Below are 17,939 nucleotides of genomic sequence, written 5' to 3'. Positions count from 1 at the left end.
TTCGACAATCACCCTTTTGTGTATTTATTAAGACAATTCTGTAGGGAGAGAATTTCGTTAGCAATTTGTTTTCTCCAAATTTTAGTTTGTACCCAGGGGGCAAAATCCCAGTTTTTGGAAAAACGGACACGGAGCGTTGTAAAAGGTTTGACACCAGAAATGATATCTAGGTACTTCAAGGATTAAAACCTGGATGGACAACCCGGTCAACTCGCTGCTGGAAAGCTACAGGGGGCCAAAACCCCTTTCTTGGGTCATTTTGCTGGCAAAATGATGTAAATGCAAATATTTAGGTACTACAGTGGCATAAATAGTCATACAACTATAAACTTTGGCAGAGAGAATCTTGACACAGAGGGGGAGGCATGGAAAAAAGATTCTGGGGTTTGTTGCAACTCGATTTTAAGATATCACCCTCAACATCCCAAAAAAGACCCAAAAAAGTACTGTTCGCCTGACAAATTCTCATGAAAATTATTATTTTTCAGCACTTTATGGAGAATATCTATGCTTAACATGTATATAGAAAATTTCCTTAATTCATAAGCTTCCATTTGAGTCCAAGATAGCCTTTCTACTAACTACTGGAAAGCTACAGGCTGTCTCCAAACAATGCAACACCTATTGTGAAAAACTACATGTTAACTGACATGATCAGAAACCATTCTATTTCTGGTCTCCCCAAAGTGAACAGATAGATAGAGAAGACCGTTGGCCACAGCAATTGGGGCTTTTGAGATAGAAAGGCTATCTTGGACTCAAATGGAAGCTTATGAATTAAGGAAATTTTCTATATACATGTTAGGCATAGATATTCTCCATAAAGTGCTGAAAAATAATAATTTTCATGAGAATTTGTCAGGCGAACAGTACTTTTTTTGGTCTTTTTTGGGATGTTGAGGGTGATATCTTAAAATCGAGTTGCAACAAACCCCAGAATCTTTTTTTCATGCCTCCCCCTATGTGTCAAGATACTCTCTGCCAAATTTTATAGTTGTATGACTATTTATGCCATTGTAGTACCTAAATATTTGCATTTACATCATTTCGCCAGCAAAATGACCCCAGAAAGGGGTTTTGGCCCCCTGTAGCTTTCCAGCAGCTAGTTGACCGGGTTGTCCACCCAGGTTTTAATCCTTGAAGTTCCTAGATATCATTTCTAGTGTCAAACCTTTTACAACGCTCCGTGTCCGTTTTTTTGCTTTGCCCCCTGGGTATTGGTACCATTCGAGTCTGGCAGCAACAACAACAGCAGCAGTTTTCTCCTGGTTCAAGCTTCAGGGTAAAAGTGGGAAGTATGTCACAGCAGCTACAGTAACTAACATGAGTCTTTATATGAAAGGAAGGCGATCGATTTGTTTTTATGCGTCTTGTGTTTGCAGTTAAGTTAGTTCACATTAATGTAACACTGACAACTCTCATAAGTACGGATGGCTCTTGCATGATGTGCCTTTTGATATGCAAGCTTTTCGTTAGAAAGATATGCATTTTTTCTGATGTATATCTTGTATAGCATGAGAAGAGTGACACCTCTCTCATGTAATGTGGAAAACACGAAGCTTAGAACAGTACAAAGTCTTGCAACACGGGGGAGAAGAGGCAGCAGCACTGGTGGATTTGACGTCCTGACGTTATTTAGATCAGATGCCATTACAAAAGTTGTCATGATATGTAACTACTTCTTTCTGTGTCAAATACGTATACAACATGTAAACAACATTTCTGAACTGCTGGATTTCTTTTTTCCACTGTTGAAGGGGCTCTGCTAGCTGCTAACTCCTTGTGCTAAGCTACATTAGACACCTAGCATAATGAGTTTGTCTGGTTGTAACATGAAGAAACGTATGATATTTAAAAAAAAAAAAAAAAAGTCATAGTGTTCATTGTTAAAGGCCCGCAGACCTTTAGACACTAGATGCAGCACCACGTTGATCTTCCTGCATTCAGCTCAGATCTGGATTGGCAGTGGCGTTTCACATCCAAAGGCACATAGAGTCAATGCACTACAGGCACAACATAAAACCCTAAATAAATACTTCTCATCAAATAAAAATGCAGCCACGTTCAAGACCTTAAATGAAAGCAATTCAATGTGTCAGGACACAGTGTTTTCCCCATCAGTCGGATAATTACTGAATCTTCACGCTTTGGTGTCTCAGTAACAACTTTGGCCAAAATGAAGTCCTAGACTCATCCTAATACAGTCTTTGTCCTAAAAATAAAACAACTAGTAGAGAACTTATTCGTTTTCATGAGGAAAACTCCCAACTTTCCAACCACAAGAAGAAGAAAAGATGCCAAGTGAGTCCACATGAAATTAAAAATAGTTTTTAAGAAGTTGGTTTTGGTCTGTGGATCAATGTCCACCATCAGTTTGGTGCAGACAGTCTCTTCCTGGAAAGTAACTTGTCATTGAGGTTGTTCAGCAGCTGTGTTGTCTGATATGATGTCCTGAATAATCATTGGTTACCTCGACATGCACGCGCCTGCTGTTGTTATCCTTCTGATTACTGAGCCTTTGTTAGGGCAGTAACAGCAGCTGGTTGGTTGGTGCATGTAGGGAAAACCCTGAACCCCGAGTCCTGCTCATAGCGGCAGATGTGCCTGCTCCTGGTCCGGGTCCTGGTCCTGGTCCTGGTCCTGCTCCTGCTCCTCTGAACCTGGGGGTGGTGTCGGCTGAGGGGAGCTGCTGCCGTCCTTCTCCGTCTCCGCTGCCGAGCCGCCCTTCCTGTCCTCCTCCTCCTCAGCTTTTCGTTTCTCCGCCTTGGTCTTGAACCTCAGCCCATGACCTGTCAATCACAGGCAGTAAATGTTACAGTCGGTACTGGTTCGTCTTAGTGCTTGACTAGTTGTCTAAACTCACACTTGTGGTTTATTGATTGGTAATTCATCAGAAATTCATATAAGCCAAGTGTGAAAATGATTGGTGTACAGATGAAAACTCTTCAAAGTTTCTTCTGACCCTTCATGGCTAATGTTGGCATCAACAACTGTTACAACTTAACTTTCTTCATTCACCATCAGTGGAAGCACCCTCCATATCTATCACTTCTGATCTTCTGCTATAATTAGCATGCTAAGCAGCTAGCTCCAACCCAACTCCAAAAGATGCTTCCTATTTTCCAAACCAAGAAGAGACACTCCACTGTCATCGTCAGAGTTAACTGGACTCAGACAGCAGCTGTGGATCCTGAGGAGATGGAGCAGGAGCACCAAAATATATTTACCCCAAACAGGACCTAAATATAGTCGTCTGACTGTCATAATTTAACTAATTCCATGTGTCAGAGTTACATAACGAGGTCGAGCTGTGTGTTTTAGAGCAGAATCTGTTTCCTCCAAAGAAGCTGAGCTAAAGACTGAACCACAACTGTACAAGCTGTTCAAGAGGAACTATGCAGGATTTGTAGCGTCTGCTACATTACCTTAATTAAATATCTTTGGAGTAATTGTGATGGTTTAATAAATTGTAACTTGTTACAGGGAGAACGGCTCTCTGCCTTCCACGTGTGTCACTTATTGCGTCTTCTGGCTGAAAACCAACCTTGTAGGATCAAGGCCCAGCTCTCATCTCTGCGCCGCCGTGACACAAACACGCCCCGTGAAACATAATCTCTTGTTGATGATCGATAAGACTACACAAATAAACAAACATGGTAACATCGTGTATGATAAATAACATTATCTACCGCTCTATTGATTGATTGATTACTCGCAGGCTTCCTTGTAAACAAATGCACATGGCCAAGAGGAGGGTTAGCAAAACAGCGGAAAAGCGACTGGACTAGAGATAAAACAATCAGACTTTGGCCACATATTATCTACATATCTGTGTGTGTGTGTGTGTGTGTGTGTGTGTGTGTGTGTGTGTGTGTGTGTGTGTGTGTGTGTGTGTGTGTGTGTGTGTGTGTGTGTGTACTGACTTGGACAGTCTGCCACCTCCTTGAAGGCCTTCTTCTTGCAGCAGCCTCGACACAGGTTAAACACACATTTATTTCCCTGCAGGGTGGAAACAATGAAACCAGATGAACCAAACACAGCAGAAGCTGCAGCAACACATTGCATTACTGCATATGTGATTTATATGTCCCATGTGTGCGGGTGACCTCTGCTAAACAAGGTCACCATTTACACTGTCATCACACATGTCATAGGGATGGGTACCTTTCGCATTTGAATCGATACGGTATCAATACTCGGTACCTGGGAACCGATATCGGTACCAATCGGTACCTGTTTTCGGTACTTTTTGTGTGTGTGGTAATTTAAAAAAATCAAAAATCTAAATGTCTAAAATTGTAATATTTACCTCTTAACAACATCACAACTCCTCAGCCTTTAAGAGTATTTTATGTTTTAGGGATGGGCAATGATTTTCATATAATGGAATAGTCATTAAATGAAAAAAAAAAAAAAGTTTATGAGACTATAGTCTTGTCTGAAAAAAATGTCCGTTTTTACTGTGGGAAAATGAGAAACATGGAGAGACTCCTACAGCCATCAGAAAGCTCTGTGTGAAACTTTGTCAAATAAAAAAAACAACTGAAACTGCAGTGCAAACTCTGCAACATGTGGACTTCACGTTTTGACGAGAGGAGAGTGGGAGACTTCATCCTCGTTTATATGTGCTCTCATTACGTGACGAGCACTTGAATGGCGCCGCTGCGGGACTCGGGACCGGACCGCTTCGGTTCTTCACGTTAAATGACGGACGGCTGTTTTTCAGGTAGTGATTTAAAATGACAGGCTGGCGCTACCGCTTCTCCGCGTCTCATTTCAGAGAGAGAGAGAGGAGGGGGGGCAGGCGTGAGTGTGCGGTGCTCATGCAGACTGCACTGCTGACGCACGGCGAAGGTGCGTTCAGGTACCGAAATGTGGTACCGATTGACTTTATGTGAATCGATACTCGGTACTTTGGTGGGAATTCGGTCGGTACCAAAAAAGTACCGAATTTCGGTACCCATCCCAGTGTTTCCCCCAGAAAATTTGTCAGTTAAGGTGGTGTCTGACCTGTCGACGGGGGGGGGGTGGGCGGCGGCGGCGAATATCGCCACATTTTTTTTTTTTAAAGAAGTTAGTTTAGGCGGCAGCTCTTTGTTGTTAAGGCAGCCGCCTTAACAGGAAAGCGCTGCGGGAAACCCTGCATCCCTAGTCATGAGGACAAAAACTAAGCTGAACTCAGTTTGGGCTCTTCTGTCACAGTGAATCAAATGAAACAGACAGCTTACCTTTGGGTTCCCACACTGTTCACATTTGATGTACTTGGCTGTGGAGAGAAAGAGGAGGGACACCGTCAGACTGTGTGTGTGTGTGTGTATGTGTGTGATCAGGACCACAGCTCATCGGTGTGTCAGACTCACGTTTCTGATCGGGACAGAAGTTCTTGTGGGGGTTGCGGGATCTCTTCTTCTGTTTGTTTTTGGAGAGGGTGTCAGCGGACCCATCCGAGTCCTCCAGCGCTCTCTTCTGACACACCGTCTTCTTCACCTCTGAACCCTTGCCGTTACCATTGGCAACTGGCTCCTTTGGCCTGTAGGGTGTAGTCAGTCAGCAGAAACATCACTATGTGTTTATTTTACCATCTGTCAGGACAGCATGTCCTTTTATAAGTGTACTAAAAAATGTTTAAAAAATGATGAAAAATGTCTCAGTGACACTGTAATATACACATATAGAGCAATAACAACAGAGCGGTGACTCACGCTGGCCTGACGTACGGCTGACAGATCCAATGGGGGAAGGGCAGACTGCTCTCCTTCTCCTCCTCCTCCTCCTCATCCTTTCCTCTGGCTATCTCCTCCTGTGCAGACACAGCACACCGAGCATCCAGTTAGTGTTCATCCAGTTGAACAGAGCTCGGATTAGACTCATTAAACAGCACTGTCACTCTGAAAAGTTGGATCTCAAACATGTGGTTGGATATCGGCAGGGGTCAGTGGTCACCTGCATGTACAACAAGTTTGAGATGCAGTTTATTTGCTGTGTGGTTTGTGAGCTCGAGGCTACCATCCAAGATCTGATTTACAGTATTAACCCTCTGAGGTCTGAAGGGCATTTCCTCGATTTTTACATACAGTATTTTCTTAAATGCACCTTGTTAAGGTACTTGCAGACATAACAATACCCAAGTGTTTATGTCTAAATATTCAGAACAGTCTCAGCTCTGTGTACTCTGTGGCCCATGTCTGTCCTAGAGCACTGAATTAAGAAATAATTTAAGCCAAATGCTGGAAATGTGAAGTCTGTTTTTTCTTGTGAAAACACAACTTCAGTCCTGAGGACAAACTCTTTTGGTGCTTGAAATAGGTTTACCAAAGTCTTAGCTTCACAAAAGCAGTGGAATACGGGAGTAAATAAAAGATAAGTATAGAAAACAAGACATTTTGTAATATTTCTTTTTGAGCATAAATGTTGTCTGTCATTCTATTTTCACCTGGAGCTGACACTCTATGAGCATTTGAAAGCAACTGTTTCACACTCTTCCCTCTGTCTATAAGGTAAAATCCTCACAAGGTCTGTAGCGACTGCTAAACTTGCCACCATGCTTCTCCACTTCACCTCTTCCACTGAGTGATGTTAGCCCAGTTAACAAAGACAAAGCAGAGCGTCCCACCACCTGTCACATGACACTGACTGACTGCAGTAACAGTGGCAGTAGCTGGACAGTGGTGACTGATATCATGTGTCTAGTGTGTGACTATCATTCAAACCTTACACTGGTGCCTGAGTGGTAAACTTGAGCTCTCATGTCCGACCTAGTTGAATTGAACTGAATAAACTTCATTGATCCCGAAGGAAATTCTCAATGCCAGCAGTCCATGCATACACACATTCTAAACAACACCGCAATAGACAGACAGAATAACAATACATAGACAGAATAAATAGATTAACAGACAGACAGTACCTTTAAAATACATCTAAAACAAATGCTTGCTAAGACTTGACATGATGGAGTCAGAGAGCTCTTTCCTGACACACACAGCCTTTACTGTGTCAACTAACACACTCACTTGTTTTCCTGTTGTTTCTTCTGATATGAAAAAGAGATATTTTATATTTCAAGTGAAATGTTATTATGGTTTTATCGACAGTTCTGGTTACCTGGCAACGCAGCCTCAGCTTTTTACTGACATCAGCCAAACCCTCGATGTTCTTCACTTTGGCCAACTCCTCTCTGAGGTCGTGGTGGAGCTGTAGCCTACACACACACACATACACACATATACAAGTTACACACTGGAGAAGATGTCAAAGCTGAGCAACAAGATATACTGATTCTGTGTAAAAAAAAAAATCCTACCTTAATATGTATTTAATATTATATACGAATAAGGAAGTATTGAAATGGCTAAAATCCACATCACATAAAGATATAGAATGCCTTGATTTAATATTTTTTAGCACATTTATAAACTACTGACAGATAAATTAACTGAACATGTGTTTATGTGTTTATGAAGCATTTTATATAACAAACACATCGCATTCATGTAAAAATTGTGTATAAAGACTATTTAACCATGAAGTCCTGTTAAATATAAGGCCTCTATGTAAACCATAAAGTTAGAAACAAATTGGATCCAGTATTTACTTTGATGGAGTGAATTACAGAATAGGTCTATTACTGGGCTGTATGTAGACTTTTAAGCAGCCTGTATATCACCAAACTTGGACAGCTTCAGAGAGCCTCTGCCCCCCACGCCTCTCTGACATTGACCAACTGTTGGTAAAGCAGGGGATCATATCATATCACAGTAGATGCATTTGTACGCAGACAGACATACGTGTGGTGCCACAGCTTGAAGAGGTGGGCTCGAACATAGGACAGAGTGCAGGGAGGATACTGCTTCACCACCTCTAGATACTCCTCAGCCATCTCCCACACTGGGGGGTTGCGGCCCTCGAACAGCGCTGGGTTATGGAGGTTTCCCTCTACACATAAAACATGGAAACAAAGTCGTTTTTAAAGTATGCATAACGACAATCAGAAAAGTATATCGAAAAAATGTGTGTAGTGAACAAAGGTGAACAGTAACCTGCCTGCACTCATGACTCCCTGAACTCCTGTGTCCTGAATACAGCGCTCCACATCACTCAGGTGCTGAATGTTGCCGTTGGCAAACACAGGGATACTGACTGCCTTCCTGTAGCAGGAGCCAAACACTTAATGAAGAAAAACTGGATCTCAGGATGGGGACAAGAAACATTCAGCACTGTGACTTTTTTTTGATTCTGTTTCAATATTGTAAATATAGGATAGCAAGGAAATAGATTATTACACTGCAACAACTGGAAAAACTGCAGATATGTTCAGATACAACACAGTAAAGTGGTGGTGACTCACCGTACTGCCTTGATGTGCTCCCAGCTGGCGATACCAGTCATGGCTCCTTTCTGGTCTTTGGTTCTACCATGAACTGTCAGCAGCTGGGAGAAAAAGGAAGATTACACACTTTTAAGACCTCTCTAACTCGACTGAACAGGCTGAGGAACTCTTTTGTCCCTCAGTCTGTCAAACTGTTAAATCAGAGTTTGGTCTCTAAGTAGACCCTAGACTGAGCACTGGGTGTTGCACCAAAGACACATTGTAATGTTGGATTTATGTTGTGAATGGAGTTAGGAGGTAGTTTGTGTTTCTCTTTAAATGTGACCTTTGAGGGTAACATTTATGCTTTTTGTAAATGTATGTTTTTTGTATTTTGTTATTATTTGTGTGAAACTTGGACGTCATGGGACGCAAGACAAATTTCAGAGTGATCTGACAATAAAGTATTATCTTATCTTATCTTACATTTAGGGTAATACCCTCAATACTATCTACTCATAATTATTCTGAAACTTATAATACATCCAATATGTTTAATACTAAAAGGAAGGTGGAAGCTATTATTACATACATTTGTTTTAATGTTCATTTTTTATTGATCCTGTACAGATAAGTCAACTTCACAATACAGTTCAGTTGATAGAAACCAAGGTTAAAGGGATAGTTCAACATTTTGGAAAATTGGCCCATTGCCATAATCCCTATAGTCATAGCAGTAGGTTCGTTACCTTTAATTGTCGGTGCAAGCTGTTTTTAGAACGGCGGAGCAGAGCCGCGAGCTGTTCAGAGCTACGCTACGGAGGCTAATGGGATTTCCAACATTTTGGAGTTCCAACAACTCCAAAACGCTCTGGTGGACAAGTTGTGACCTGCACATTCACCACGCTATGAGATGATAACACAACGTTACAAGACAGAGCTGTTTTTGAGGTAAATTCATGCAAAACTGCTGATGCACGTTTCTGTCGGGGGCAGTTTTTCAGCAAGCAGTCTCTGCATTTGCCTCTAAAACAACTCTGTCTGGTAACGTTGTGTTATTATCTCATAGCGTGGTGAATGTGCAGGTCACAACTTGTCCACGACAGCGTTTTGGAGTTGTTGGATTGTGTATTTGATGAGTTTGATGAGGGAAACCAAGAAATCCCATGAGCCTCCGTAGTGTAGCTCTGAGCAGCTCGCGGCTCTGCTCCGCCGTTCTAAAAATAGCTTGTACCAACAAACCTTCGGGAAAGTAACAAACCTACTCATAAAACTATAGGGATTATGGCAATGGGCCAATTTGCCAAAATGTCGAACTAACCCTTTAAATATAAAAAAAAAAGACAAAAACAGTAACAAATTATATAAATTACCTAGATAAACTAAGAATAGTGCTGCAAGGCAGAGTTGTGTGTGAGTGTGGAGCTGGTCTGACTAGAGTGGATAGGCAGTGTACTCATCACTACCATCACTGTGATCATACCTGACATCCAGCTTTCTCCAGCATCTGGGCATATTGGACTGTCTTCTCAACCTCCTTGAACACCCGGATCTTACATGTGATGGGCACCGAGAGCTTCTCATTGGCTAACCTGACTGTAAGATAACAGTGGCATTTTAAACAGAAAACAGTTGAGTGAAAAGCGGTGCTGCACATCTGATGTGTGCTTATTGGTTTCAGAAAAAGCAGAAGCAAATTTCAGCTTTGCTGGTATGTCTGTTTACTGAACAAAAAGATGATGAGACTTACTCATTTTCTCCAACAGCTCCCATTCGTCTTGTAAAAAGACTCCGTAGTGACCTGAGGCCCAGGGCAGAACAAGTTAGTTTTCTCTTCATTATGTCATCTGCAGGGTGATTGGTATCTTTTCTGATGTGACCACGAGGTGAAACTCTGCATACCTCTCTTAGCGATCATCTGTGGACACCCCAGGTTGAGGTCGATGGCGTCGCAGTAGTCCTGAGCCAGTAGAGCAGCCTCCAGGAACACATCTGGATCATTGGCACAAAACTGAGACACAAAAAGGAAAATTGGGTAAAGGGGACATATTTTGGAAATATTACTTTTTGAAGGCTCTTTAACATATATTTCAATTCAATTCAATTCAATATCTTTATTGTCCACAATGTGGAAATTTGTCTTTGGCTTCACCACTTACAGTACGCATAAGACCACATAAAATACAATACAATAACACACAATAAATAGCATAGCAAAAGAGTAAAAGAATAAAAGAGTAAAAGAGTAAAAAGGTGATATACATAGCTCCAAAGTGTCCTGAAATGCATTTATGAATGTGATTGCATGCGGTATGAATGATTTCTTAAAAATATTTTTCGTAGTTTTGGCAGCTCTATAGCTCCTTCCTGAGGGGAGTTTTTGAAATTCATTGGCCAGGGGGTGACTGGGATCTGCTAAAATGGGTGGGTGTTTGTCTTGCCTTCCAGTCCCCAAAATGTGAGAATTGACAAAAAAATCTGTAATGTTCAGGCTCCCTAGGTTGAAATCCACGTGGTTTTATGAGCTGTTCCCTCAGTTGTCTTCCAGTGATGTAACTAGGTTTCAAATTAAGCCTGTTTGTCCAGGTCATAGATACAGTATCTCAAGGAAATTAAAATCAAATGCAACTGGACTTGGTTATTTGTCTAGGAAGACGTTTCACCTCTCATCCAAGAGGCTTTATCAGTTCATGTACGCATCTGACCAGGCTAGGACTTAGTTTCGAATTTGCATAACCCCACCCCTACCCGGGACCAGTAGAAGGGGCGGGGCAAGCATTGGCTCATTTGCATTTAAAGGGACAGACACTGAAAGCAGCCGTTGTGAACAGGGCTGTTTAGAGAGGATGAAAAGAGCTGTGATGTTTGATCCTTGGGCGATTTTGACCAAAGCATGTAACAGACATGTCTTTAAGACACCTGGGAACTATTTGAATTTGTGGAAAGGGGGCAGAATATGTCTCCTTTAAAATCTAACAAAACAGGAGCACAATGGTAATGTAAGTGGCCTTGTGACAAACCTGTGACTTCACGGGTTTATCACAGATGATAGACATGCTGTGTGGGGTTTCCATCAGCACCAGTACATCAGCAGGAGCCGCTCCTCACCTGTGTGATGAGAGGTCTGTCCTCCTCACAAACCTCGTTGTACAGGTTTTCTCTCCTGTAGTTGGCGTCGCGGACGAACACCTGAGCGTGCAGCATGGGCGTGTAGCAGAGCTGGGCGCCGTGTCTGCGGCTCAGCAGGCGCCAGGCCAGCTCACTCTGGTCCACCATGGGTGCCACCACAAACCGTGACGCCTTCAGGGTCTTGTTCCAGAACTCAAAGCCCTGGAGCTTGGCCATCACAGCTGACGACAGCACACAGAAGACCACAAGATCAGAAATAATATAATTATTTCTAATAAAGACTACATTTTAAACACAAGAAATTAAAATTCGCCCTGAAGTAGCACCTCAAAAAACAATCACTGTATCTGCAAAAGCAACCACATGTTTGTTTATCATTGATTGAACCAAGGCCGTAATTTAGCGGGGGCCCGATCTGCTCAAGCCCATATTCTGCTGAGAAACATAATGAAAAGAGCCACAAAGCCAACAAACAGTTTGAAATAGTTGGTTCCTCATGTAGGAGAAAACTGTGCAAAGGAGGTGATAGTCATATCATTAAGTTAGCAAGTGGATTGTTGTTGTTAGCTGGTTGCTAGTTTGCTAGCCGCTGGACATAAAGCTAAAGGAGGACGCCACAGAAATGTGTGGTAGGATTAGATGATCTGAAAACTGATCCTCTTATTCTCTCTGAATTAAATTTAGTCTTTACATTGTATTAAAGCAGCAGTAAGCGATCCGGTGCAGTGTTTCCCCCAGAAAATGTGTTAGTTAAGGTGGTGTCTGTCCTGTTGGCGGGGGGGGGGATGTGCGCGCGCGAGCGGATCGATTGATTGGCGAGGGGGGGGTGTGCCGTATTAAGTTTCGCTTTCACCATGCGCGCTGCTGTTATGCGCTTCTCTGTGGTGTGTAGAGCAGGGGTCTTCAACGTTTTCCAGGCCAAGGACCTCCAAACTGATGGAGAGATGGAGCGGGGACCCCCTACTTATATACAGTATATTGTATAAAATTGTGTTTTATATTTAACTGGTCCTGTAGTGCCATACAGGGCCGTTGTATAGGGGAGAAAGGTGATGATCATTATAGGGGCCCAGCGCCCAGTAGGGCCCACAAAAACCCCAGTAGTCTAATCTTTGTATGACTGAATTATTCTGCATAAGACCCTGACTGATATTCATAGTAATGCTGCATTAGCATCAAAACAAAGTAGGCTAAATAAGAAATGATAATAGATACGTAAAAGTGGAAAAGTCAGGGGGCAGGGGCCCACTTTAGTATACTTTCAGGGGGCCAAGGATTCCTAGCAACGGCCCTGGTGCCATATGCCAAAAGTACCATGTTATGAACTATAAATCACGCTTTTTTTAGGAGTTTGGCTGGTCTTGGGACTTTTCGAAGGGACTTACATAAAAAACATATGCCATGCCATCTATGATCACAACAGGTCACAACTACGCTCGTGGTAACTGAACACTGCTACTGCACCAATGAAAGAATTACTAAACCATAAAAAGACAGAGAAAACAAAGCAGTGTTTCCCCTACTTTGTTTTTTTCTCTGGCTTTTTATGCATTTATTTTGAAAGGGCAGCTGGAGAGAGACGGGGACGCGGAGAGAAAGTGAGAGGGGGGATTGACACGCAGCGATGGGACTGTCGGAGGGTCGCTGCAGCGGCCGTGCTCTACCAAGACCATGACGCTCGCGACTCACCCCCAATCGTCAGCGCCGCGGTCACCGGGGCTGAAAACTTGTACACCGGGCGCGCCGTGTCATGTCTCGGGTCCACGGAGCGTTTCAGTGACGGCCTGACGCTGCTGCATTGTTGCTGCGCTATGAGCAGACGTGGCGGCGCGCGTTAATGTCACCGTCGTGTGTGTGTGCTGTGAATATCGCTACATTTTTATTTTTTTAAGACGTTAGTTTAGGCGGCAGCTCTTTGTTGTTAAGGCGGCCGCCTTAACAGGAAAGCGCTGCGGGAAACCCTGCGGTGGTTTTGGCTAACTTCTTGTCAGCAGATGGAGTTAGCAGTCCCCGCCCTCGTCCCTACGTCACCACATTCACGCGCATCCCTTGGCTGCACACACAGAGAGGACCGCCCCTTTATGCCGTTCTCTCTCCTCATTGGATAAAGGTTGTAGGATACAAGGAAAGTTTTCTCCTGGGCTTACAGCAGAGCAGAGTGATCGACAGACCCGTGTTTCAGACCAAACACTCTATAGAAGTGATTGCTGTCGGAAGATACAACTATTTAAGACTTATATTAACACAAACATTCCGCTTACTTCTGCTTTAATGACAAGGTGTGGTGTACTATGTCATAATGCTTCTGCAGGCAGGTTAACTGTTAGCCTTGTCATAGCCCAGCTGTCTAAATCACAGACTGTGTCTTTGGTTCATCTCAAGCTCCCCAGTGGCAAGCGGTGATATGATGAATTAACGAATGAGCATGAGTCCTGTAGGAATACATGTGTTGATTGAACTGATTAACAACAAATGACTCAAATACCCTTTACTAACTAATATGGGAATGCCACAATTAAGAGGTAAATCAGCCATGTCCTTTTATCAAAGTTAATGATTTTGCACTTTTTATGAACAAAGATCTTAACCACCCCTCCCCCATGTGTAACCCAAAGTTGAGCCCTTGCATTAAAAAATCCTGCAAAGCTGTGTTTTCTTGCTTGTCAATGGAAACACTGAACAGAGTAAATGAAAAAGATCTGTGTGGGATATTGTGCTTTAAGCCCAACATTTAAGTCCATTGAGTTTGCATAGGCCTAAAGCTTCATCTCCATCTCAAACACACACCACACACACATATATTCAGAAGTGGGCAGCTTCAGCTTTAAGTAAAAGTATTGCAGTAAGTTAGACACAGTAGCAGTAAGACAATGATTTATCCGAGTTCTCTAAGTGGCTAGCAGTTCAATACTTCAGTTTAATAAATATTTGTCATTTAATTAGGTTCCCTTGTGTACTAACAGAGAGTCTAGGCTACACGTCGTCCACTCAAAGCTGACGGGAGATAAATAACAACATAAAAAACTCTCTCTCCAACATTCAGATAGAGTCTGTCAGGTTGTCTCTCCTTCTTGTCTGCCTCAACAGTTATTAGCATCTAACTAGTCAGTGCTACTGCTATCTCTATCTGTGCTCTGCTGTCAGCTAGCTAGCAAACACATGTAGCACGTGACAGAAAAATGTGTCACGGTTTTGTTTCTATGGCAGCAACACGCGCTGCTCCGGTCATGTACTGACTGTAGTTCAACACATACACGTCGGCGGCGGCTTGTTGTTTCACCTGGAGGAGTGTGAGGTTCGGTGAGTGAGGGGATGGATCCAAACGTCCGGACTGAACCGCTCTCACGCTCTTGCAGCAGCGCTCCTCACTTTACGGGCACGTTCTCGGGAAGCCCCGGGAGCGCGCCGACGGAGGACTTCCTTCTTCTCTTCTTCTCCTTCGTTGTCTATGGTCGCATTACTGCCACCTACAGACTTCATCCTCCCTCACCGTCTAAACCACTTTAAAGCAACACTATGTAGTTTTTCGACCTTAAAAATTATGTTTACCATTAAGGTAGAAAAACGGTTAAAGTAACATTGCAGAGTTTTTCGGCCTTAAAATAATGTTTCCAGACTCATTGCAATGGTAGAAAAATGGTTAATAGGATGAATGGTGCTGCCGCTGCAGTCTGAGCCGGGTCGCGTCGGCTGAAACTGCACTATGTAACTTCCCTGCACGGGTACGAAACACCGCCCCCCCTCCTCCCCCTCCCCTCTGCGTCGAGGGAGAGACGTGGTGGGTAAAAGCGAAACTTACGGTTCCCCTCTGGTCGTCGTCGCCGTCGTCGTCGCCGCCCCCCCCCCCCCCCCCCCCGACCACCCGCCACACAGTCTCCTTGCAAACATGTGGGAAATACTGTCGTTTATTAATGGGAATAAACGCTGGATGCGCTCGCTGATAAGTTTCGTTTTCGTTTTCCCCCCCAGACAATAGCGCTTCTCAACCAGATGGTGGAAGCACTGAGCTGAAACTCTGCAATGTTGCTTTAATAGGATAAAGATGAATGGTTCCACCGCTGCAGCCTGAGTGGGGTTGCGCCAGCTACAACTGCACTCTGGTACACCACAGTTCCACTACGCTCCGGAGACTGTGCTCAAGCCCTGTGCTAGGCTGCACGGCTGGCCTCTGGACAACAGTAATGGCACCACCAGTAGGTCTACCGGAAACAGCAACGTCACTGGCACCCAATAGTCTACCGGCAACACAGCACCGGTACCAGCAAGGGCAGCTGCAACAGTACCGGCAACGGCAATAGTACAGACTACGGCAAGTTTATCGGCAACAGCAATGGCAACAGTAGCTACCGACGACAGCAATGGTAGGCTACCGGCAACGGCACTGGTAGCCTACCGGTATCGTCGACAATGGCAACAAATTCATAGGCTACTGTGCTTCTCCGGGCACAACACGGGTAGCAGACAGTTGCCCTTCTCAACCAGAGTAGCTTACCAGCACCACTAAGTGGTGCTTTAAAACTGTCGCGGTCCAGATCTTCAAAACCATCCCTGCCTAATAGACAGTATGGTTAATGATCTCCACTGTCATGCAGTAGGCTAGTCGTAGTAGTAGTAGCCTAGTAGTTGTAGTGGTGGTAAACTTCATTATTTAGACTCCAGGGTCCATTAAAAAGGAAACAAACACACATGAAATTTTAAAAAGACAATCATACTAGTGTTTCCACATAGCTAGTATCTACTGTGACAATAGCATTATGACGGCATTATGTGAACCATTCAGTCGACAGATAAAAAGAGCATTAGACGAATTAACTTACAAAACAAGTAACTTGCACTACTACCAAAAAACAAAGCAACCATTATAGACAACCTGAAGTTTATGGATGCTTGCCTTTTTAAACGGAACCCACAAGGAGTGTTGCCTCACAAGTAGGCCTATTTATGCAATAATACTGCAGCTGGTATTGGTAAGTATCAGACAGTAGCCTATCACAGAGAGCTGGCTAATCAAGTTTGTTGTAGCCTACTTGGTTTCAATCATAAAAAGCTCTCTCTGTCTCTATCTAGTGGTCAAAGGTCCACACTACTGCTTTAGTCACAAATCAGAACAGGTCATAAGAGTCTCCGTCAGTGCACCCACTTGTGAGCGTGCTGTCTACTGTGGGTAATGCAGTAAACTATCATTACTGAATTATATTTCTAAAAATCTAAATGTGTAAGAATGATCTGGGAAATGTCATAGCAGCCACAGAAACAACTATAAAAACTGGTTACGAAGAGCAGTGCGAAAAATAAAGAATACAAAGGACACAACATTACCACAGTTGACAATGATAATGCCATCTCCAAATCTAAAGACATCAATGTCAACTGTAGGGTTTTGTGAACAGGAGGAGGAAAATATTTGTCATCTTCTTTTTGAATGTCGTTAAACCTATTTGTTTTGGATGGATGGAACTAGAAGACATGTTTAATTTTTTGACAGGCATCAAGATCAAACTTTTAAATAAGATATAATTCTCACTTATGATGAAAAGAAAATTTAAGGGAAAGGAATTGTTTTTGTTGAATCTTTTTATTTTACAAGGAAAATATTACATCCATAAATGCAAATGGTCATCCAAAAAAACATTTTTTTATGAGTTTAAAATAGAAATCAGATATGATATGCAGATACTACAAAATATGAAAGACAGAAAAGCTATAAAAACCTTGGAATATTATAAATTATTTCAAACAACTATATGATTTAATAATAAGCTACATACCTATGATATATAATAACCCCTTTCTATGTATGTAGTATGTATGTATAGATATTTTTTGTTTATTGTATGTATGTATGCATGTACTGTATGTAGGCTATGCGTGTATGTATGTAGTATGTATGTATGTACTGTATGTATGCATGTATGTATGTATGTATGTATGTAGGCCTATATGTCTTTAAAAAAAGAAGAAAAAAAACACTAAGTTGATAACTTAACTTAACGTAAATGATCATCATTATTACAGTGGTTGTTCATTATACAGTATAGATTAGTCAATAAATAAAATGTAAGATCCTTGTAGTCACTAATATTCATCTTGAGGCACTTCTGAGACTTCAGCTTCAGTTTCAGCCACACTGTGAATCAAAATGGCCTAAACACGGCCGTCATCAGTCAGTGAGGACTGTGAGGACTGTGAGATGGAGGCTTTAGGACCCAGCACCGTGACGCTGGTCCCCGCTCTGGGGGTCTACTCTGCAGGCAGACGTGCGGGGAGGAACACGGCTCCAGAGCCGAGGGAGGAGACTGAAGGAGGGACACCTCTCATCAGCATCACCCGGTAAGAGACCCAGCTGTCACCGTGCGGACATCACGACTCTTCAAATCTCATTTCTCTTTGAATTCTATTCACACTCAAGGCTGTGGCGGACGAGTTATGAACGCGGCAGGAGAGCGTCAGTCACAGTCGCAGTGACATGTTGCTTATAATTAGCCTATTTATAGCCACAATT

At 42.9% G+C, this 17,939-nt stretch overlaps 1 protein-coding gene across 1 annotated transcript; it reads right to left on the bottom strand.

The window, feature by feature from the left end:
* Nucleotides 1-1,223: 1,223 nt before the first annotated feature.
* Nucleotides 1,224-14,824, bottom strand: dus1l (dihydrouridine synthase 1-like). The gene is given in 15 exon segments (XM_083977054.1): nt 1,224-2,789; nt 3,924-3,999; nt 5,229-5,266; nt 5,361-5,530; nt 5,703-5,800; nt 7,105-7,201; nt 7,788-7,965; nt 7,968-8,040; nt 8,042-8,147; nt 8,348-8,430; nt 9,792-9,904; nt 10,059-10,109; nt 10,211-10,319; nt 11,417-11,658; nt 14,718-14,824. Coding segments are annotated over 14 exon segments (1,632 nt in total). The 5' UTR covers nt 11,654-11,658; nt 14,718-14,824; the 3' UTR covers nt 1,224-2,586.
* Between the last annotated feature and the right edge of the window lie 3,115 nt (nt 14,825-17,939).

The sequence above is a fragment of the Trachurus trachurus genome (genome assembly GCF_905171665.1).
Source record: "Trachurus trachurus genome assembly, chromosome: 8".
Lineage (NCBI taxonomy): Eukaryota > Metazoa > Chordata > Actinopteri > Carangiformes > Carangidae > Trachurus > Trachurus trachurus.
This window is presented reverse-complemented; position numbering and strand designations above follow the sequence as displayed.